Source organism: Accipiter gentilis, chromosome 24, assembly GCF_929443795.1.
Source record: "Accipiter gentilis chromosome 24, bAccGen1.1, whole genome shotgun sequence".
Lineage (NCBI taxonomy): Eukaryota > Metazoa > Chordata > Aves > Accipitriformes > Accipitridae > Astur > Astur gentilis.
In genome coordinates this window covers 23,712,639-23,735,369 of record NC_064903.1, presented here as the reverse complement: position 1 = coordinate 23,735,369, position 22,731 = coordinate 23,712,639, and the positions used below count along the sequence as shown (strand labels likewise).

Here is a 22,731-nt window from a genome sequence, read left to right as displayed (position 1 = left end):
GCTCAACTACGTCTGCAGGCAGGAGCGGCCGCGAAGAGGCTCTGCCCAACGCCATGCAACCCGCAAAAATCGGAGGCGGGAGCATTAAGGCGTAAAAGAAAGTGAGGGACCCCCAAAGTCAGACCCCAAAGACGAGAGCGTGGGGTCAGGCTGACGGGGCGCGAGTGGGAGCCCGGCCGGGCACCCACAGCCCCCAGCACGGCAAAATCCAACCACGGCTCCTGCCCCGCCGCTGGGATCCCTCCCCAGCGCCCATCCCGACCTGGCAGAGCCGTTTCTGGGTGGGAACGGTGACATTTCAGGCACTTCCCACCTTCCCCCAGCCCTGTGGGGTCCCAGGGCTGGGGAAGCACCGGCATTGCCCCCAAGCCCCCCGGGCTGCTGCCCCACGCCGGGCATCCCCGGGAGCAGTCCCCACGCGGGACGGCACGCAACCAGAAAGCTGCGCCGAGAGCGGACAACCATTGAGCTCCAAATTGGGGGAGAACCCAGAAACACCCCGAGCTACCCCCGGACACCCCACCGGGAATGGATGCCTCCAAGCCCACCGCACCCAGGGCCGGGGGCCGGCGCAGGCAGCCCCCCCGGCACAGCGGGAGGATGGTGGAAAACCCACCGGCGTGCAACCCCCCCGGCTTCCAGCCTGCCCACCGCATCGCCACCGCCGCCTCCCAACTTCCCAGGCCTTGGCAATTTAATGAAAGCCAACGCTACGAAAGCGGACTGGGGCGACGGGGGCAACATGGCGTCCCCCGACACCACCGAGCCGAAGCGATTTCTACCTCCAGCTGCCCTTTTTTTCCCAAAGAAAAAGGTATTTTCCAGAACCCATTTGCCTTCCCTTCGCCAACGGAGCAATTCCCGAGGGTAACGGCTCTTTCTGCTCCCAGCCAACAGACACATCTCCAAAAAGAAGGACTGAAAAAAACACACCAAGCAGGAGAATTAACTTACGGGGAGCCCCCGCAGCCGCCAGAGCCTTCATCCCAGCATTTCCAACGCACTGGGCTGGAGCTCGAGAGCGTGTGTGCACACGCGTGTGCCCGCAAAGTTGTTTTCCCACCCCAAAAAAAGAAATAAATGTTTGGTTGGAATAGAAGCATCCAAGCGCGGAAGGTTGTCCAAATTGCTTCGGTTCTCTCCAACCCTCAAAAACTCTTTTTTTTTTTTCTCTTCTTCTTTTTTTTTGTGTTGAGAAATATGGTGGGAAAGAAAGAAAAAAAAAAAATCAGGCTAATAGCAGGATTATTTTTTTTTTTTAAACCGAGAAGGGGCTAAGATAAACAAACACTGTGTGATCTACAAGATAAAGCCCAGCAAGAGGGCTACCAAAACCATCCTGACACCACATCCCCAGGTCAGCAGCGACCGCGGCCGAGCACCTTCCACTCCTCCTCCTCGCCCTTCATCCCGGCGAGCTGGAAAAGCCCCTTCTCATTGTTCCTGCACCTCAGCCGGGGCAGAGACACGTACGCAGCCATACAACACACATATATATATCGAATTTAGCTGTATATGCAGCCGGAGCCGGGCTGGGGAGGTGCGCCGCAGCCCCGTCGGCTTTGTTCGGACCCGGACCGGGGGGGTCCCACCGCGCCCTGCGCCCCCCCCGCCTTCCTCCGTGGCCTGGCTTTTAGAAGGGAAAAAAAAAAAAAAAAAAAAAAAGAGAAAACCCAGGAAAAAAAATATTAAAAAACGATAGTAAATCCAACTCTAGCGTCGGCGTGGTACAGGGGAGCGGCGATCCGGCCCGGTGGCGGCCCCCCCGGCGGGGGGCGGCGGGGCTCGGCGGAGCCTCCCCAAATCCCGGTGAAAAAGAGAAGAAAAAATAAATAAAAATTTAAAAATAAAAAATACAAGGCCTTTTAAAATATCAAAAAAAACCCTGAAGATAAGAAAATCTTTAAAGCCCGAAAGAATGGTTAAAAATCGGGAAAAAAAAATTAAAAGTACATTTTTCTAAGAAAAAAAGAGCCCCGAAGGTGGAAGCCCGCAGCAGCCGGGGCTCGGCGGGGTCCGTACTCCAGCCGGGGGTCGCTCCTTCTCCGTCCGTCGACCGCAGCCTCCAGCCGCTCTTCGCGGTGCCCTCTCCGCTTCCCGGGGAAGGTTTTTTGGGTTTTTTTTTTCCCCCTTAAAAATCCTGCCGGTTTGGTCAATCTTTCATTTTTTTCAATTTTTCCTTTTTTTTTTTCCTTTCCGCCGGGGTGCGGGGGGTTGCCAGGCGGGTTCCCACACACACTGCCTCCCACCCTTCACCACCACCACCCTCCCCGGTTCCCCCCCCCCCCCTTCCCCGGCCTCACGTACTTGGGGTTACCGGCGCTCCAGGAGACCGGTTCCAGGCTCTTGGCGAGCGGCGCGGCCAAACGGCACAGGGCGAGGAGGACGCCCAGCAACCACCGCCCGCCGCGGGGCCGCGCCATCGTCCCTCGGCGGCGGGACGGGACGGGCGTCAGGCGCCCATACCGCTTCCCCGCCGCCTTCCTCCGTCTCCCGTCCCGCCGCCGCCGCCGCCGTCCCCTCCCGCACAGCGGCACCGCCCGCCGCGACGATCGCTCTACTCCTCCGCGCAGGCAACGGAACGGGCAGCCCTGAGCGAAGCGGCCAATCGCGGAGCGGCGCGGGGGGGGGGAGGCGGGGGCCTTGCGGCGAGGGGACACGCCCACTTTCTGTTCTTAAAGGGCCCGCGCAGCTTTCCTTTTTTTTTTTTTTTTTTTTTTTTCTTACCCTTTTTTTTTTTTAAATCTATTCCCGCCTCCCCCAAACGGGGATCCGTATCCAGCCGCGATCCAACGGCGCCCCCTAGCGGACGCGGCTGGCCCCGCCCCTGCCCGGCAGCGATCGGTGAGGAGAAGGCGGGGAGGGGGAAATGGCTGCGGTGGAGGACTGAACAAATTCACCTTTGGGGAGATTTGGGGAAGTTTTATGGAGGTTTTCTGAGGTATTTTTTTTTTTGGAGGATTTGGAGATTTATTTGGGGAGGTTTTTGGCACTTTGTGGGCTGGTTTCGGAGGGTTTGGAGGAGTTTGGAGAGGGGGTTGGACTTTTTTTGGAGGGTTTGGCGACATTTGGGGTTTGGTTGGGGGTTTTCTGCCTTTTTTCGAGGTTCTGGAGATTTTTGGAGGGGTTCTGGAGGTTTTTTGGAGGGTCTTGGGATGTTTCAGGGATTTTTTTGGCTTTTTTTGGAGGTTCTGGAGATTTTTGGAGGGGTTCTGGAGGGGTTTGGAGGTTTTTTGGAGTGTCTTGAGACATTTAGGGGATTTTTTTTTGGCTTTTTTTGGAGGGGTTATGGAGGGGGGTTGGAGGTTTTTTTGAAGTTTTTTTGGAGGGGTTTCAGAGTTTTTGTGAAGTCTTTTGAAGTTGTTTTGGAGGGGGCGTGGAACTTTTTGGGAGGTTTGGGGGGATTTTTCTGAGGGGTTTGGAGTTTTTTGGAATTCTGGGGGAGGTTTTTTGGAATTGGGGGGGGGGGGGCAGAACAAACTCCAAAATCAGTTCACTTTCTACTAAGAAAATTTTTTAAAAGCCTCTGGAGTCAGTTTGCTTTCTATTACAAAAATAATAAGACCACCACCACCCCACCAGACTTTGTTCGATTTCTATTAATAAAATTTAAAAAAAGAAAACAATGCTGGAGCTAGTTTGGTTTATATTGCAAAAATAAAAAAACCCAAACCTTTGGAGTCAGTTTTGTTCGTATTAAGAAAATTTAAAAACAACCAACTCTGGAGTCACTTCACTTTCTATTACAAAAATACTCCAGAGTCGCAAAAATACTCCAGAATCAGTCCTCTTTCTATTAAGAAAATGTAAATTAAAGCTCAAGTCAGTTCTCATTCTATTGCAAAAATTGAAAAAAAAAACCAACCCCTTCTGGAGTCCGCTTTCGGCTAAAAAAGCATTGAACGCCCTCGTTTTGCAACACCCCAAGACACATTTCTCTCCGTTACTTTTTTTATTTCTCCATTTCCGCCCTTTCTCCTCCGGCACCTTACGTGGCAAAACCCCGCCATCAAACCGGGGTGGCGATTTGTCAGGTTTCTGCTTTTTTAAGATGAAATCCCCAGGCGGGGAGCAGCGTGTTGCCGCACAGGAGCAGGCACGCGGCGGGGGCTCGCGCTCCTTTGATGACACCCTAATTCAAAAGCGATGGCAATCCTTGAGGAAGGAGGGGGAAAAAAAAAAAAAGAAAATCGGATTCTCTTTGGTTTTTTGGAGGGAGGGTCGAGAGGGCGACCTGCCCCGGCCGGCCTGGTCCCCACGGCTGGACGCGGTACCTGCTGCCTGCCCATCGCTGACATCCCTGCCCCATCATCTCTGCCCATGACATCACGATCGGTTGCCATGGCGATGCCGGCTCTCCCGGCACAGGCTCAGGTGGGGATCCAGAGCCCAGGAATCCTTCGGAAGGAGGATGCTCGTCCCCTGCGTCCCCTGTGCCCAAACTGAGGGGTGGAGGGAGAAGGAGGCAGGATCGTTTCGGGATCGCCTTGGGATCGGAGCCCCTCGCCTGGAACCAGCGGAGACCGGTTTGGTGCTGACGGGTGCTGGCGCATCCCAGGGATGATCAGAAAGAGGCGAGCGCCACAGATGGGCAGAGCCACCAAGGAGCATCCAAAAATCACCCCGTGCCACCTCGTTGCGGGTTCAAACGTCACGGCCGCGCGCTGGGTAAACACGTACGGGAAGGTCTCAGGGGACACCAAAGCAAACGCTCCTAAGGTGGGAGAGGCATGGCGGTGCGGGGATAGGTCTCATTCCTGGCAGTGGGGCATCCCGGAGAGGCGGGCATCGGTCTGGGAGAACGGGAAAACCCTTTCCCGGCCCTTCCCTGTGTCGCTCCTATGGCAGGGAACAGCCTCCCAGGAAAGGCACCCGGGGACAAAATCCTGCTTTTCCCACCCAGCCCCGGTAAGGAAATCAGTGCTGCCGAACCAGGCCGATTCCTCAGGTGGTTCTGGCTAAAAAACCCAATAAACTGGAAAATGGTTCCCAGCCTCAGCCACACCAGTGACATTGGGGAACTGGGCTGAGCTCCAGACAGAGCAGCGCCGGCAGCACCAGGAAGGGATTGCTGTCCTGGAGGGCCAAGGCAAGGATCTCCGAGCACTTGTGGGGAAGGTGCAGGGGGGCAAACGACACCCCGTCCTCCTCCAAAAATCCCGGGCTTTGTGCTTGCACGAGGAGCTGGATGCGGGTGAGAAGTCACCAGGAAGCTGCCGCCCTGCCCATGCCCGCTCGTCAGCCCAGGGAGCGATGGGGATTCACATCTCCCTTCCCTTTTTCCGCATTTCTCCTTCCCCAGCGCGCTCCCAGGGTTGTCACCGATGTCCCCGCACGCTGCGCCTGGCCACGGGCACAGCCTTACCCAGGACCAGCCCATTCCCCGGAGAGCACGCGTGGAGAGCGCGCAGAGAGCGAGCGTGCGTGGAGAGAGCGCACAGGGAGCGTGCACGGAGCGTGCACGGAGAGCGAGCGTGCACAGAGAGCGCGCGTGGAGAGCGTGCGTGGAGCGAGCACACACGGAGAGAGCGCACGGAGCGAGGGTGCACGGAGCGAGGGTGCACGGCTCGGGCGCACCTGCTAGCAGCGCTGGCTGGAGTTCAGTCGCTGCCACGGCGGAGAGGGATCAGAGAGCTCCCGCCGCGCCGGCCCCAGCCCTCCCAGCTGTCCGGAGGATTCCCATGCTATACATCAGGGGAAGCAGCGCTTACACGATCCCACGCCAAGGGCACGTATGCGCACACAGGCGTGGGGGGCCGAATAGAACTACGTACGCGGCCGCGGACCAGCTGCGCGAGGCATTCTCCTTCGGGACGGCCACCCAGAGCTGCGGGGGAGCAGACCGAGACGCAGGCGCGGTGTGATGCCGCCCTGGATGCAGAAGAGGCGATGCGGGACTCGGCCCGCGGTCCCCGCTCCGGCGGCTCTGGCTGCCTTTGATGTCCTGAGCAGGGACAGCTGCCCCAAGTATTCAATGACTGCGGGTGTCATGAGTTTCAGGGGACTCAGCTCCCTCCCCGGCGCCCAGGAGGGTAACACCGCTCTGGGGTCCCTTTCCAGGAGGGGTGCGGGGGTCTCCAGCAGCCTGCAGACCTGGTGCTCCCCCGGAGCCCTTGCCTACAACCAGGGGTGGGGGGCCTGCGGGAGAGGAAAGGGCATGGCTTCATTCCCACGTTCTTCCTATTTTTGGGGCCCAGGAGTTGCCTTGTGCCACACGCACGCTCACGAGTGCTTCCCCTGCCCGTACACCACGCTGTCCCCTTCCCACGCCGTCGGTACGTCTGTACTCTGGTGTCTCCGCTTCCATCTCCTCCCTCTTCCACCTCCCTTGAAACCTAATTTAAAATGATAATGCAATTTGGGGGGGTGATCACCCCCACCTGCTTCATTCTAAAGGGACAAGGCGAAAAAGAAATTATTGTACGCCCTTTGGTAAGACCCAGCATAGCCCCCAATCTACTCGGTTCTCCGGCAGCTCACCGTCACCCCCGCCTCCTCCCGAGCAGCCGTGGCTTGCAGTTTCTTACCGTGCACAATCACACCCTCATCAAATGATGATCTGCATCCCAAAATCTATTCCACAGCTACTTCGTATTTAAATTGCCTGCAAAATTTTATAGCGAAAGAGTAATGGGATAAAACAGAGCAAAAGAAAATTTAGGCTGAACACCAGGAAAAACTGCTTAGTGCTGAAATCTGTTCGGCTGTGGGATGGTTCCCCCCGGGAAGCGTTCGAGTTATTTAAAACTCACCTAAATAAAAATCGGTGGGGAATAAACTTCACTCATCCCAAAGGCATGGGCACCCTGGGACCTGGTAGGTTTTCCCCCTAACTGTTTTCTGGGATGAAACGGATGAGATCTCACCAGGCTGAACTCACACAGCACGTGTATCCCAAATGGCTTTGCAGAGGCGCAGAGCCTTTCCAAGGAGACAGCCCCGCGCAGATTGGGGCCAAAATTCATGATTAATCCAACCCTCTTCAAAAAAAAACAACCACAGGGATTTTTGAAACGCCAGGACATCGGATGTGTGGAGATGTCTGACAAGCCTTGTACCTATTAAATAGCGAACAGCCAGGCAAAACGGGTGCCAGAAAGCCAGCGTTGCGCTGCTAAATCAGAGGATCAAATTCAGAAATGAAGGTGATGTCAAGAATTTGCCTTCGCCGTGATTTATACCATCATTCTTGCGCTCAGGCTCCTGGAAACTTGCACCTTCTGCAGATGTGCTGGCTGATTAAAATGATGCAACCTATTCGCTAGCTGTGTAATATGATTTAAATTAAAAAGCCCATATTCTAACTGAAAATCTGCTATGGCTGCTTGCAGCCCCACCACCGCCTCGGGCGCTTCCCACCTGCCCGGGGTGCCGGGGAGGAGCGGGGGGAGAGGCAAGGGGGGAGCTGGAGGCCCTTGAACCGTCGGGGCAAGGACCGAGCAGGGAAATGCGGCAGCACAAGGCCATCGGGTTCCAGAAGGCACATTTTATGGGGCTGAGAAGTCTACTGCATAATGGTCCGGGGAAGGAAGTATTAAAATCTTTAACCAGTTTTCAGAGACGCGATAATTAAGGTGGTGTAAGCTACAATTGCCTGGAAAAAAAACCAAAGGCAAGGAATAAGATTTCTATCACTTCAGAAGTGGCCACTCATGGATTTGAGGTTTTAAAAAAAAGAAAAAGAAAAAAAAAAAAAAGATAAGAAAGAAATCCCTGCAAGTAAAAGAAAATGTAAAAGGCGACCGAAGAAGGGTCCGGCCAGGGGCTGCGGGGAAGAAAAGTGGCAGAAAGCGGGAGCTCGGTGTGCAGCCGCGGGCACTGGGAAGTCAGGGCACCTGATTCAGGAAAGCACTTAGCATTGTCCGGAGTCCAGCCATTCACCGCTTTAATCAGGCGCTTTAATGGAACTTGAGTACAGGCTTAATGCTTAAGCATCTTCAATGGAGTTGCTCTCTTTCATCAGGACCTCTGGGGAGGAAAGAATATTGGCTTAAATTAATGAGGCCTCAGAAATGGGTGAGAGAGGCTGAACTCACCGCTTTACTCTGCCTTCTGCGAGAAACCAGCGGAGGCAGAGAAGGCGGCAGCTGCCCGTCCCGCGCATCCCTCACGCTCCTCCCGAGGGCAGGACAAATCGTTGCCCCATCTCACCGTGTCGGGAGCAAATTCATTTCTTTGGCTGTGCCTTGGACGAGGGGGAGAGCAGAGGAGCGGAGCTGGTGGGCTGCCGAGGCGGAGAGGGCAGCAACACCGAAAACCGCATCCCCGGCAGGCGGCTGGCATCACCCTAAAACACGAAGGGAGAGCAACCGGGGACAAGAAGGTCCCGAGCATCCAGAACTTACCGAAAGCCAAGCCATGCACGCTGAAAGTCCCTGCCAGAAGTAGATCGCCTTGCTCTTTTAAAAAGTAATGGCAATGGGTGAGAAGCGGTAGGGAGCTATTTTTAGCTCTTTGAACAGTATTGTAGAAAACATAATGAAAATGACTCAAATTGGCTGGAGCGTGAGCAGCCCTAAACTGCACGGTAATACATCCCAACAGCAATATGGTGGGAATATATATATATATATATATGTATATATAAGGCAGCAACCTACCTACTTGCGCAGAGCTTGCTGGAGGAGGCAGGCGGTGGAGTCAGGAGCATCTAACAGGGTACTGCGGAGGTCATTCGTTTACATCTTCCTTAATGACCTGGCAGAACGCGTAAACAGCATGTTAATGACCTGGCAGAGAAGATAAGCAGCTTGTCAATGAAATTCCCGCAGATACCCCGATGTGCAGGGCCGCGCATACTTCCACAGTCAGGGAAACATGAAAGGGGCCAAATGGCTAGAAATATGCACAGGAAACTTAATGATTTTGTTAGGGGAAAAAAAATAATCTAATCGGATCTATCTGGGGCGAGTGATTAGAAACTTGTCGGAGGGGGAGAGCGGCAGCCGGCAGCACAGCAAAGGCTGCTGGGGACGGCAGGTCGGGTTTAATATGCAGCTATGCCAGAGCTCTTCTCATCTACCTCTCCCAGGGAAAACATAAAGTGCATTTTCAGGTCACTGATCCACTGAAAGAAGGAAAAGCCCCAAAAAGGAGCAGAAGCTGGAGGAATGGTATGTAAGCCGAGATTTTAAAACACATGGATCTGTTTTCTTTGGACCGGTAGCGGCTAGGGGAAGTCACAACTGCATGCAAATATCCCGCAAGGTTTTAACACCAAAGGAAAAATGATTGAGGGTGGCAGAAGAACAGAAGGCGACCTCAGGCCGTATCCTACCCAAGGGGAAAATGCCGGCAGCCCGGAGGCCGTGCTTCGCACCACGCCGGCGTCGTGCCGGGGCACGCGGCTGCCGGTGGAGGTGCCCAGGGCATCGCACCTCGGCTGCTCCCAGGGCTGCTCTCCAGCTTGCCACAGCCTCTGCCCCTTGGCCGGGGCAGCAAATAAAAGCATTGCTGTCCCCAGGGTCAGATCTGCTGTCCCCAGGGTCAGACCTGCTGTCCCCAGGGTCAGACCTGCCACCCCCAGTGTCAGATCTGCTGTCCCCAGGGCCAGACCTTCCATCCCCAGGGTCAGAGCCTGTGTCTCGGCGTGAGAGAGGGTTTCTGCTAGCTGGCTGGAAAAGGTTGGGGGACCTCCGTGCATGGCCACATAGTCACGATGCTGCTGCAGGAGGGACCTGGAGGGAGAGGGGCTGGACGGGCTGAACTCTTCTCCCAGGTCCCAACTTGTGGGCAGCCCCCCAGGGTAGGGTCCCCGCAGAAATCCCAGCACGTACCTACCCGCACGAGTGCCCCGAACGAGACGGTGATCTCACGTGAATGAGCTAAGAGCTGGCTGGGTCCTGCCAGGATTTACATGGGAGGCTCCAGAGAGTCTGTGTGTACTCACAACCCTCCCGCCGAGAGCCACAGCTCTCCCCGAGGGGAGGAGGAGCGGGGCTCCCTTTCCTGCTTCCCCACCCTGCCCTGCCAGCTCCTGCTCGCTGGCAGCCATCCTGCGCCGGGCGGCCCACGCTGCCTCCCCGGGCGGCTGCGCGGCCCCACCGGCACCATCTCCACTGCCCTGGGCCAGCGAGCTCCAGCACCCGAACCCCTGCACCCCTGCATCCCCGCATCCCCGCACCCCTGCACCCCTGCATCCCCACACCCCTGCATCCCTGCATCCCCGCAAACCCTGCATCCCCGCACCCCTGCATTCCTGCATCCCCACACCCCTGCATCCCTGCATCCCCGCAAACCCTGCATCCCCGCACCCCTGCATCCCTGCATCCCTGCACCCTGCATCCCTGCATCCCCGCATCCCCGCACCCCTGCATCCCTGCATCCCCACACCCCTGCATCCCTGCATCCCTGCATCCCTGCATCCCTGCACCCCTGCATCCCTGCATCCCTGCACCCTGCATCCCCGCAAACCCTGCATCCCCGCACCCCTGCATCCCTGCATCCCTGCACCCTGCATCCCTGCATCCCCGCACCCCTGCATCCCTGCATCCCCGCACCCCTGCATCCCTGCATCCCCACACCCCTGCATCCCTGCACCCTGCATCCCCACACCCCTGCATCCCTGCATCCCCGCACCCCCACACCCCTGCATCCCCACACCCCTGCATCCCTGCATCCCTGCATCCCTGCACCCTGCATCCCCACACCCCTGCATCCCTGCATCCCTGCATCCCCGCACCCCTCCATCCCTGCATCCCTGCACCCCTGCATCCCTGCACACCACAGTCCATCCTCACCCACCCTGGGTGTTGGGAGGGGAGCCCGGTTTCCCACAGGGCACCAAGGCTATAAAATCCTCCCATTTAGGCAGAACGCGGTGTCGCGCTGCCTGCTCGGACCATCGCTCCGTGCCCCGCCGCAGGTTTTGCCGATGCGGCCCAGGGAGCCCGCAGAGGCGGCGTTGCTTTTCCAGCCGCGCTGAGATCTTGGCTCCCGGCACAGAGCAGGATGGGGCGAGAGGCAGAAGAGGAAAGCGGAGAAATGATGCTTTATCTCAACAATCGCAAAAGGGATAAACTGACATCATGAGTAGTTGCACAGCAGCGTTTCTTTTGTGAGGCTGGTAATTTGTGACAGCGAACATCACTGAAAATATCTTAATTAATGTTTATTTTGATGGCTGTGTAGGTTTGGGGTGACGTGTCCCTGAGTCTGGAACAGGGAAGGGGGCAGGGTGGCGGGAAAAAAAAAAAGCAGATTTTTTTTGACTTGCTTCCCAGAACCACAAAAATGTCTTTTAAAGGCTCCCTCCCTCGCCCTAACAGGCTCATCAGGAGCAGAGAAGAGATCATGGAAAGAAGAGAGATAGAAAGATAGACATTCAGAGGAAGGGGGTGAGGGGCAAAGACATGGGAAGGAGACAGACAAACACAGAGCAATTTGCATGTTTTATGAGTCTTTGATTTCAGTGTATTTACAACCTCAGTGCTAACACCCTGGTGGGAAGTTCTGGAGATTACTGTATTTACCCTCTATTTCGCTTTACATCTTTATCAAGCGATCTGTCTGTCTCGCCTCCAGCCAGTCGTTTAACGAGCTGCATCTACGGCAGGTACTGGCCCGGTTCAGAGGAGCCCCTTGCCCGCCAGCCTCCGGCAGCGGTTCCCAGAACCGGTACCCCGCCGGCGCTGCCCCTCTGCCAGCCGAGGGACACCCCTGGGTGCTCGGCTCCCCCCGATCCAACCTTGCTGCGAGCTGCCGGGGTGCCGTGGGGTGCCGCATCTGCCCCGCCAGCCGCTGCACCGGGCCCGGGGATAGAGGAGATTTTTGCTGGGGTGCTGCTGGAAATGCAAAGATAATCTTAGGAAACAGCAGAGCTGTTGATGTCTTTTTTTTTTTTTTTTTTTTTTTTTTTTTCTGGAGGGTTCTCAACTTGTTGTTATTGTCCTTGGTTTTCCCCAGCTTCAAAGATGGGCGACAGCATTTCTGGGATCAGGCTGGGCGGTTTCTGGTTCAGAACAGGGGAAGGGGAGCCCGAGCCCAGAGCATTTGGTTCCTAAATGGGAGAGACGCCAAGGGTGCAGGAGCGCCTGCCCTGCGAGTGTCCCATTCCTTTCCCTTTTTCCTTCTCTTTGAGCCATTTTCTTCCTGTGTTTCCACCGAAAGAACTGAGTTCCCTGCTTTAATCAAGCATGCCACAGAAATGGGATGGCTGGCAGGACCAGCGGGTACAGTGGGCGGAAACGCGCAGCCAACTGCTTTGTGTTCATTTGATCTCTGAAATATTGACAACCAGCTCTAGAGCAACTTCTAGAAATGGCTTTTCTACCAAGTGCCTTTCTGCTGGGAGAGACAATTTTCGGCAGAAATTTCAAGCCCTGGGTGAATCTGTCATCTCACCGGAAAGCCCCCGTCACCCAGACACAACTGTTCGCTATGCAAAGAGCAATTGGCTCGCGCCGGGTTTCGCAGCACCATCCTTCCAAAAATCACGCCGTGACCCCAATTAGCACTCTGGAGAAGCAGATAATGAGTGCTTCTTCTAATGCCCTTTTCAGCATGTTTGCTTAGTATGAATCTTATGATCTGCCTCCATCAGTCAAGGCGCACCCGGAATCCATCCCTTATTCTCCGACCCTCCGAGCGCACCAAGTTGTGATCAAGGGAAGTTTTTCCAAAGGATTTTGGCTTCTTTTCGCTCTTGGATTTCCCCCAGATAATCACGATTTTTTTTTCTTCTCAGATTTAGACACCCACGCGCACACCAGAAGAAAGGATCTGCCAAGAGCAGAGCGAGGGCAGTCCTGCACCCGACAGCGGTTGCTCTCTGCCTGGCAGGGTATTTTCTACCAGGGCTCTGCCGTTTGAACCGCGGGAGCTGGCTCCAGTTGGCTGCAAACCCCCCAGTATCGTTTCCACTCCATAATTGGGCAAGCGCTGCTCTTCCTATCAGATCTTCAGCGCAAGCACTAACTAGTGTCTACAAGTCTTCAGTGAATAATAAGGAATATTCAAGGAAAATCTTGCACTTTTTCTCATCTCCTTTCTGCCAGGAAACTCATTTTTCGGGATACCTGTGGGAAGCGAAGGCAGCTGAAGCACAGGCAGCTCACAAGCACAGGCAGTTCTTGCATGACTATTCATGGGCAATCTTTGGAGTGTTTGCTTAATCGCAAAGCAGATTTGGAGGAAAAATAGGAAACCTGCAAGCCTCTGAAAGGCAGAGCCGGGGGAGCGGCGCGACAAGCCTTTGCCGACGACGACTCCTCGCTGTAACTCTGCTGCTGCTAGGACTCATCTCGGCACGACGGGAAGCTTCTCTCCTAGCTCCTTCAGCTCATTTATATTGCGGGTTCACACCCCCCCCCCGACATTATTTAAATCTTGTTCCTTAATAACTCTACAACTAAAAGCAATTAAGGAGTTCAGTGAGCAGCATCAATTTCAGCAGTGCCTCTAAAGCATGTCCAGCCCAGATAAGCCCTGCCGGGAAGGCAGCAGGAGGGCAGGGAGCCCGGGTGGGTGCCCGGCTGTGCGAAGCCCCACGCTGCGGGTGGCACGGGGGGGGGGTCCTTGCTGCCCCAGCCTGAGCCCTCCCGCCCTCCCAGGTGCCCCCAAGCCTTTTGCTCAGAGGGTGGCTGGCTGGCGGGGGGCACCCTGCCCACACACCCCATCGCCAGAAGGTGCTGCTCCTCCGATAAACGATGCTTAAAACAAAATAAAAAGAGAGATGGGTTTTTCTTTTTTTCCAAGGAAGCAACAGATCAAAACCAACTGTATCCGTGAGGCAGATGACAATTGCTGGCAATAACCTACCCGCAGCCGCTGCTGGGGAAGCGATGCCGAGCGAGATACGGGGGGCTGAAGGGGTCCTCGGCGAAACTGGCTCAGAAATGCAAAGGACAGACATAAACAGGGGTTCAGCCACAAAAAGAGACATTCAACTTCGCATACAGGGCAGCCGGCTTAAAAGCCAGGCTGTCCAAAAGCCAAACCTGCAGAGAGGGTGAAGCGACGCAGACCTCGGGGACCAGGGCAGCGGGCAGGGAGCCGGCTCTGCCCCCAGGAGGGTGGGCAGGGCGGGGGGCCGCAGGGGTCCCCTTCCCCATCCTCCCCCTGCCAAAGGAGAGAGCCTTTGTACCGCAGTGGAAGCCGATACGGACACGGCCAGCTGCCCAAGTGCCCTCTCCGGCACACGGAAAGCCCTTTCAGCCCAAACTACTTTGCATTCTCCCTGACAAAGAGCTTCTGCTTCCATCTCAGCAGTAATAAACACCGAGGCAGGAGAGGTAACCTCTTCCCACAGCATTTTAATGAAGAAAACACCCACTGAGATGTAAACGGCAGCCGCGGCTCGCTGCCTGACGGTCTTCCTTCTACCTCGCCTCATGCAAGGATGCGGCTAACCGCCCTGCTGCAGCCGCACGCGGCGTCCCGGCAGCAGGGCTGCCGGCTGCAACAGGCGCCGGCGATGCAAGGTCACCACAAATGCCACGCCACGGGTCTTTCGACGCCGGAGAGCAGGGCATCCCCAAAACAGGGCACTGCGATGTGTGGGCAGCGGGCTGGAGGGGGCCGGCAGCGGGCACAGCCCGGAGAGGAGCGGGCGGCAGCGCCCAGAAAGAGGGGAGGAAATCTGCATAAATTAGCAGGAGGCAATTTTCCACTCATCTTCTAATCACCCGCTGCACACGCCGCTCCGCAAAGCTAATAACAAAGCGGGGCGGTTGTAGTCCATAAGCATGCTTAAACAAAATAGAGATACCCGGCTCTTAATGTCAACACATCCTTAATTACCAGGGAGCAGGTACTCGATCCGGGTAAGCCCATGCCAGCTTTCTAGTAACAGGGTTGCGTGCACCCCGGGCAGGACCAGCCCCGCAGCGCGGTGCCAAGCACCCGGGGCAGGATCCTGCCCTCCCTTTGGTACCCAGAGCCCTCCCTCGGCCCGGCTTCTTCAGACGATGCTGGTCCAGGCTGCTTTTCTTCTGCAGCGTGGTCTGGTCCCTGCTACCCCAGCATTGCTCCCGCCTGCCTCCATCCAGTGCCGAGATGTCGGCTGCTGCGATAAGCAACCTTTGGTGATGGGCGAGGGCGATGTGGCTTCTCCCCCCCCGGGGACCCCATCCTCTGAGCTGGAGACCTGCTCAAAACCACACGAGGATTCATTACATCGCTCGGGTGTGCAGTACGCAGCTGCAGTGCGCGCTGGCGACTTGCAGTACAGTTATTTGTGCTGTGCTGCTTGTGGTTTGAAGGACTGTAAAGAGGAGATGGGGAAGGTGTCTGCTGCTAATGTAACCCCACCGGTCCCCGGGAACCTCTGGCATTTCCCCGCAGCTCCCTCGGCCTCGGCAGACCCCGGCACAGCTCACACCGCTGCCCCTGCTGATGGGTCAATCTGACTTTTCTCCAAAGCCAGCCAGCCAGCAGCTCTGATGCCATCTTTAAGTATTGTCTGCAAAACAATTAAATAAAAATGAGAATGATTTATTGAAATGTTCCAATTTTCACTGAAAACACAAAGGATTTGTCCTCCCAGAAATGTGGTTTGCAGCTGGAGGTTCCTTTAACTGAAAAAAAAAAGCATGACATGTATGCTAACAAAAGACAACTGGGGGGGGGGGGGGGGGGGAGGGAGCGGCGCACGGAAACAACCTGAAAGCCCAAATATCTGTTGGAAAACCATCGCTGGGATGTTCGGAAAGTCCCACTAACAACAAGCACCAGGAAGATAAAGGCTGCCAAACGCTTGGGTTAAAGCAGGCAAATTCGCTTCTGGCAGAGTGGCCCCCGGGCAGAGGGGCCGGGGGAGCAGCAGCCTGCCCGTGCCCCTTCCGAGGGTCCCCAGCACCCAAGGTGGGCTCACCCCTAACACGTAGCTGTTGCACCCAGGACACCCGGGTCCCTTCGGTGCTGTCCTCCCAACCCTCAATCCAGTTAACTGCAGTTGCCCCACTGCCAGTGCAAATGAGAAGAAAAGCTAAATTGACCTAAATGCAGGTCTTTGGCCCAAGCCTGATGCACCCTCGGCTCTTCTGCAGAAGTAAGGTGGGGAAACGAAGCACCACGAGCAAGCCAAGTCCTCCCTGGTGAAACCAGACCTGCGTTGCAGCATCACCAGGGCTGGCACCGTCTCTCCCACAACTCCCTCTGCATTTTGCCTTTGTTTTTAGGGAAAAACCAGGCTGTTGGAGCACTTTCCCGGCCGCAGCCGGAAAGTGTGGCCCCGAGACTCCCCGTGGCGGGGAGATGCGGCTCCCGCGGAGCGGCCCAGACGGGTGAGGCTCGCTTCTGTCAAAACATTTCAGAATAATAGTCATAAAGCACAGCCAGATCAAAACAAGTTAAAACAGAGCCGCCAAGGTCTGGTCACCTCATAAACCACAGATAAAGCCAGAAAGGCCTCGCTAAAGCAGGTTTGATCTTCCTCCCTTCCTGTATCTCTTTCATAAACATCTTTGGGAGCCACAGGAGAAGAGTCTTATTGATGAAGTCTGAAAACTAACATCCTATGGATGCTGGGAAAGCCCAGCTAACTATCCCACGCTTAATCCTCCCTGTCCGCAGCAGCGCCAACCTCAGCAAATTCTGCCAGCTCTGCAGAACGGCTGGCCATCCTGCCCCAAGGACTCCTCTGTTTACTTTAAGCTGATTCCTGTCAAGCTCCTCACTCAAGAAAAGAGAAAAATTGGAAGAAAAAGAGGCCCTTCAGCCGCCCCTTTCCTCCCAGCTGTCTGACCTCGGCGGGGTGTTGGCCAAAGGAGCGGGTACCATTGACAGCAGGAGAAGCATCTCAAGAGCTTTTGTCAAGCCTGAGGAGCTTTTCCAAAAACCCCCTCTACCCTCCTCTACCTTCTACTATTCTTGTGCTGCCATTCCTGGAAGCTGTTAAAGAAGGAGCATCCCTCCCAGTCAGCCCAGCTCCTCTCTAGCCGGGCTGAAGCTGTAGAGCAGAGCCCCGAGGAGCACAGCATCCCTCCCCTGAATTTCCAGCCCACTTAGCTCATGCGCCGTTTGGGACAGCGACCTGCAAAGTCTCCAGTTTTAGATGCTCTGGGAGGAAAGCAGGGTGAACTCCGCATCCTGGCAGGGATGGAGTTGTCCCCGAACTGGGACCCTGCCTGGGTCCGGCTGCCCCACGGCAGCTCACAGGGCTGGGGCAGGTCTGTCTGCACCCAGCCGTGCCGTAATGAGAGTGCAATTAGAGTAATTGAGCTCAGCTCTCGGAAGACGTTTTGAGCAGGGAGGTTGCTGTGCAATAGTTGGGGTTTCTAAAAGCTTTCTACAAGGTCGCTCAGCAGAGGTTGGTGAGGCAAGAGAGCTGCCCCGGGTTAAATGAGAAGGTCTTGCAGATTAATCACTGGTTAGAGACAGCAGGCAAGGATTCGGCGCGAACAGCCTGCTGCTGCGGTGGAGAGGGCTTTCAGCGAGATCCCATGGGAGCCTTGGCCAGGGACCTCCAGCGGTCCCCTCCCAGAAACCATCTGGGAGAGGGGCGAGCGCAGCGAAGCAGTGAGCTTGTACGTGGCACCAAGTTATTCAGGCAGCCAAATCTAACGCTGACACTAAAGAATTGCAGAGAAATGTAATGATCGTGCGGAACAGGGCAATAAAATGGCAGATGAACTTCACTATTCATAATTGCAAAGTAATGAACATGAAAAGCATTATCCCCACCGTACACGCACAGCGACAGGCTCTGTATCAGCAATTACTGGTCTTTAAAGAGATCTTGGAGACATTGCAGAGAACTCTTTGAAGACATCCTTTCAACGATTAGTGAGAGTCAAAAAAGGCAAGTGGAATATTAAGAACTCTTAGAGCCAGAAGAAAGAACAAAAGAGAAAAATGTCATTTTTCCTTCATCTGGAGTTGTGAAGCTCCTGCAGCTTGGCTCCAACTGACCCACGCCATAAAAAGAAGAGAGGGTGCAGAAAAGCATTGCACCACTGATCAAAGGTTTGGGATAGCACCTGTATAGAGAAAGTTACAATGGACCAGGACCCCACAGCCTGGAAAAGAGGATGAAGAGGCAAATAACTGAAAATTATAGAGGTTTACAAAAGAGTGAATGGAAAAATTGACAACACAATCCTTAGACAACAGCTTTAACGCGAAGCAGTAGAAATACTTTTCCCACAAAGTGAATTCATGGAACTGTGGCACTTGTCACCAGAGGAGACTCCTCGCCACCCTGATGGCTCCCTGCGGTCAGCTCAGCAGCCCGAAAAGTAGGCAGCGAGCAAAACCAGGATCAGCTCCAGTTAAATCCTGCTGGGGCACAGGGTGTGCTGGTGCTTGCACCGAGCGATGAACCTGCCCCAAGAGTTTGCCCGGCTCTTGCAAGCGGCAGCTCTTCCCTCCGCCAGCGGAGCCCTTTGATGTGCCATGTCTGTTTGACCATCGCAATCAAACAACACGTTGAGGTCCGTGAGACAAGAGAGTCATGTCCCACGAGTTCTGCACAGCTTTCCGTGAAAGATGGAGAGCTTAGGGAGGAGGAAAAGAAAAGTGAAGAGGATCGAGCTGAGCACCGTGTTTGAGTCCTTCACCTGGAACTTCCTGGGAAAGTCCTGGACCTTCCTAGGGATCCACATGTCCACAGTTTCTAGAGGGTTTTTTCCTACAGCTATGAATTTGGGTAGGGGTTGTTCCTCTTAAATCCTTCATCTAGATCCTTTCTTGCAATGCCCCACTGTTTCCTAGGAATTTTCCATATCTTCCTAGGAATCTTCCATATCTTCCTAGGAATCCCTCAGTCTAAAACCTTCCTACATTTTTCACAGGTCTTTCTAAGGCTTGTGTCTAGAACATTTCCAGGAATATTCGAGGGCTTCATAGGGCTTCCCCGATCTGGAACATTTCAAGGAATGCCCTAGAGCTTCACTGACGTTCCTCCATCTAGAAACTTCCCAGGAATTTTCCAGTATTCTTGGGAGTTTTCTTTCTTTCAGGAGTTTTCCGGTATTTCCTTATCTACAACCTGTCTAGGAGAATCCCAAAGCATTTCAAGAATCCCACAAGGGCTCTCAAGAAATTCCTCAGTCTAGAATCCTTTCATGAAATTCTCCAAATACTTTTCAGAAACTTCCCCATCTAGGAAACCCTCAGTCTAAGACTTTTCTCAGACTTTTCCACTGCTTTCCAGAAATTCCTCAGACGAGGACCTTTCCAGCAATTTTCCTGGTGATTTCTAATAATTTTCTTTGTGCCTTCCAGGATATTTTCACCTGCACTTCAGGAATACCTCCAACGTTCCAAGGAATTTTCCAAATGCTTTTTTAGGAATGTATCCCTGTTTTGTGGGAGTTTTCCCAAGCCTCCTGATTTCTGCAGCACGCCCACTGCAATACCAACCTCCCTGGACAGCCCAAGTCAGCACAGAGGAAGGGAAGCCTCCCTTTCCAATCCCACCCCCTTGAGCCATCCCGGACATCTGGATGGGGAGCAAAGCTGCAGCATCCCAGGACCCGGCTGCGGTGGAGCAGACTCGCTCCGTGGATGTCGGTGCAGCCCCATCAGCTTGCACCAGCTCTGCATGATGCATGTGTGGGCGGCACACGGAGGGGTTAAGCCCACGAGCCCCGCAGAGCTGGGAGGGAGGGGGGGAAGCACCTCTGCAGCATCCGCAACCTGCCCTTGCAAATCGGATTTGTTCCCGAGTGTGGCCGTGGGGAGGTCGGTGCTCTCCTGGGACCTCCTCTGCGAGTCCCCAGAGACTGTGCCTGAGCGAGCAGCCCAGCCTGAGCTCCCCGTTGGGTTCGAGGAGGCTGATCTGTCACTGTCACGCCGAGAGCCGTATTCTGGGATGCGAGCCACGCTTCCGCTCCTTCCCTCATTCATCACCGCCAATTAGCGGGACGCACATGATCTGCAGGCACGGGGGTGCGGCGGCAGCCAGCGCTGTCACAGGCACATGTGGCCAGATGTGAGGAGGGAAGGAAAAAGCAAAGTTGTGAGCAAGGCAAGATAAATCACGGCGCTAAGCACCCGGATTGCTGCAGAACATCTCCCGGCCAGGCTGGCTGCTCTTGCTGCTCCTGATGCCGTCTGCGGGACCACCGCGGTCAGCCCCCGCTGAGGTCCCTGGAGGTGCTCAGGGCTCTTCGCAAGCCCCTCCGCACAGCCTGGAAGCTGGACTCTGGGTTCCTGGTTTGACAAACTCAGCGACCGCTGAACCAGGCATCCCCCTGCTTTGCAGCTTTGCACTGGGGGTTGCAGAACAAGCATCTCCCAGGGACTCCTCGGGGAGCTGGGGGGCCACCCAAGGGTCCTGACACCCACCCTGGTGTGAGGTGACCTACAAGCTCTGCACAACACAGAGGGGGTCTGCAGAAGCGGGCAGCTCTCCCCCTACACGGACCCCTGGGTGCCCACCACCCACCCCTGCACAAGGGCTTTGTCGCAAATGAACAGCCCGCAGGGCAGAAGGCACCGGGTGCCCCTTTACGGCCACGGAGGAGAAGTGCCGGGGAAAGCCGGGTGCTACACCCCCGGTGTCGGTTTTGGGGACCCCCCGCGGTCACGGGCAGGGTCCTGCCACCGTCCCCCCCCCCCCCCCCCAGCCGCACCCTGCCTGGCCGCTGACTCACGCCGGGTGGGATGGGCGCGCCTCTTCTGCAAATATTTTCCGAAATGAAATAGCCGGGGCTGTATTTACTCTGTTTATCTTTCTGACATTATTTATTTCCTACCTGTCGATTGGAGGCTGGGGGACTGTCAGCACCGGGACTGGGCTGAGCGCGTCGCCGGTGCCGTGTTGACTTTGGCAGAGGGAAGGAGAGCCTGCCTGAGCAGGGCGGGATGCAAAGCGCTGCCACCATGTGCAGCGGCGTGTGGCGAGGAAGAGGAGGCGAGGAAGAAGCAGGCAGAGCTGTGGCATCGAGGGGAGGGAGAGCTGGGTCCGGGTCTCCTGGGAGCGAGGCCACTGGGCTGCGGGGACAACCCACAGGGGCAAGGTGGGGACATCGGTCCTGCAGCCTCATTTTGCAGGAATTGGGGTCGCGATGCCCCGGGGAGGGCAGGCAGGAGCGAGGGCTGGGGTAGCAGAATGCGCTTCTCCTCCTGCCCTGGGGCTAATTCTGCAGCCAAGTGGTCCGCAGCGATCCCCAAAGGGCAGCAGAGATGGGGTTGGATGGGGGGCAAATGTGGTGCTTTCTCTGGGCAAAGCAGCCCCAGCACCCACCTTCCTCCTCCTCCTCCTCCTCCTCTCCTGCCACCTGACCCTCAGCCTGGGCTTTCTGCTGACAATAACACCCCATATTGTAAAACATCCCGAAGGACCCCAAAAGCAGCACCAGCTCTCTGACCCCGGAGAAGAGCCACCCTCCCGCGCCCGGGCGTTTTGCAGAGCAGCCAGCTCACGCGGGGACACGAGCGAGGGGTGACATCCGTGGCTGGGGACAGGCTGGACCCACCGGACCCACCTGGAGGCACCCGATTGTGCAAGAGGCGGCTTAGAGAGGAACTGGAGGATTTGGATCCTGTTTCTTGCTTAATTCCCCTGACATCCGATCCCTGGGGAGGCAGAGAGGATTCTTCTGCCCCCCATCAGAGGGGACTTAAGACCGGTGACTAAGCAGGGCTGCTGAGCTCTGAGCCTTTCCTAGAGCCCTGACACCATGGGGGATGCCTCAGGCTGTGGGTGCAGGATTAGGGTGGGCTCCCAGGGCCGTGCATGGCCCCGATGCTGCCTGGGTGAGTGGGGACGGGGGGACGGGGGGGGGGGGGGCGGGGGGACAGTCGCTGGTGGCCACCCAGCCCCGCTACTGTGAGGAAGCACCCAGCCGTTCAGGAAAGCAGATTTCTAACAAAGCTGAGATCACATTGCTGTTTAACTTAATCTAAGGCCATTTTGTCTTCAAATCCTTCCTAATTCCCCACAGATATTAATTACAACACATTGTACCCAGGCCTCAGGAATGGTAGCTTTTCCCGACATCCCGTGCTGAGTGCCTTCCCTGAGATCCTGTTCGCAGCCAACGCTGCCTGGGCCAAATAAGCCCCTGGCCTAATGCGCTGACTTAAATTAGATTTGGACCCTCTGGCCCTTCTCCGCCACTTTCTTCTCATTTCCCTAAATCCGTATCACAGAGAAAACAGAAGGGATTTGGAGAGGCAGAGTTGGCTGCCTTCTCCAGCTCGCTTGGACCGCGGGATACGGGCTTCGCCGGCGGCTCCCTCTCCCAGGACCAGTCGCTTGCTGCCTGCAGAAGAGTGTGACAGCGGGGGGGTGCAGCTCTGGTGTCACCGTTGTCACCCCGGCTGGCTCAGATGGGCTTTGTGGTCCTTGCTGCAGGGCTGGGGATGCTGCAGCGAGACACAGAGCGAAGTTAAGCTGTTGTCAGAGCCCTGGTGCACTGCGGGGCTGTCAGACCTTGAGCAGCCCCACCTGGGGGTCCTCAGCCCTGCCTGCGGCTCTATTTAAGCTCAGCCTGGAGCCCCCCAGCCCCTTCCTCACCTCGGTGTGGGCATGTCTTTGGCCCTACCTCCAGCATGGACCCGAGCTGTTGCAGGTAACTCATCTCTGGGGTGGGATGTGGATGCCCATCGTGGCTTGTCTCCAGCCCTGGCTTTGCCCCTGGGGGGGGGGGGGGGTGTCGGAGCCGGGAGGTGGGCTGTGCACCCCCACAGTGGGGACAGCTCACGGTGGGCTGGGGGGGGGGCGAGCGGTGAGCTCAGCCGGGGGTTTTGTGCTGACCTTTTAGCTGAATACCACTTTAATGAAATTGCAGTTTCAAGGGAAAGATGGGAGCGGTTGCTCAGCCTCTCTACAAACAAATCGCT

The 22,731-nt window shown here is 55.9% G+C and overlaps 1 protein-coding gene across 1 annotated transcript in view; it reads right to left on the bottom strand.

Annotated features, from left to right (window-relative positions):
* Positions 1-2,551, bottom strand: part of EFNB1 (ephrin B1) — a 52,453-nt gene extending 49,902 nt beyond the window's left edge. Inside the window, exon 1 of the mRNA XM_049827770.1 lies at positions 2,308-2,551. Coding sequence (XP_049683727.1) covers positions 2,308-2,423 — 116 coding nt within the window. The 5' untranslated portion in view covers positions 2,424-2,551. The remainder of the gene's footprint in view (positions 1-2,307) is intronic.
* Between the last annotated feature and the right edge of the window lie 20,180 nt (positions 2,552-22,731).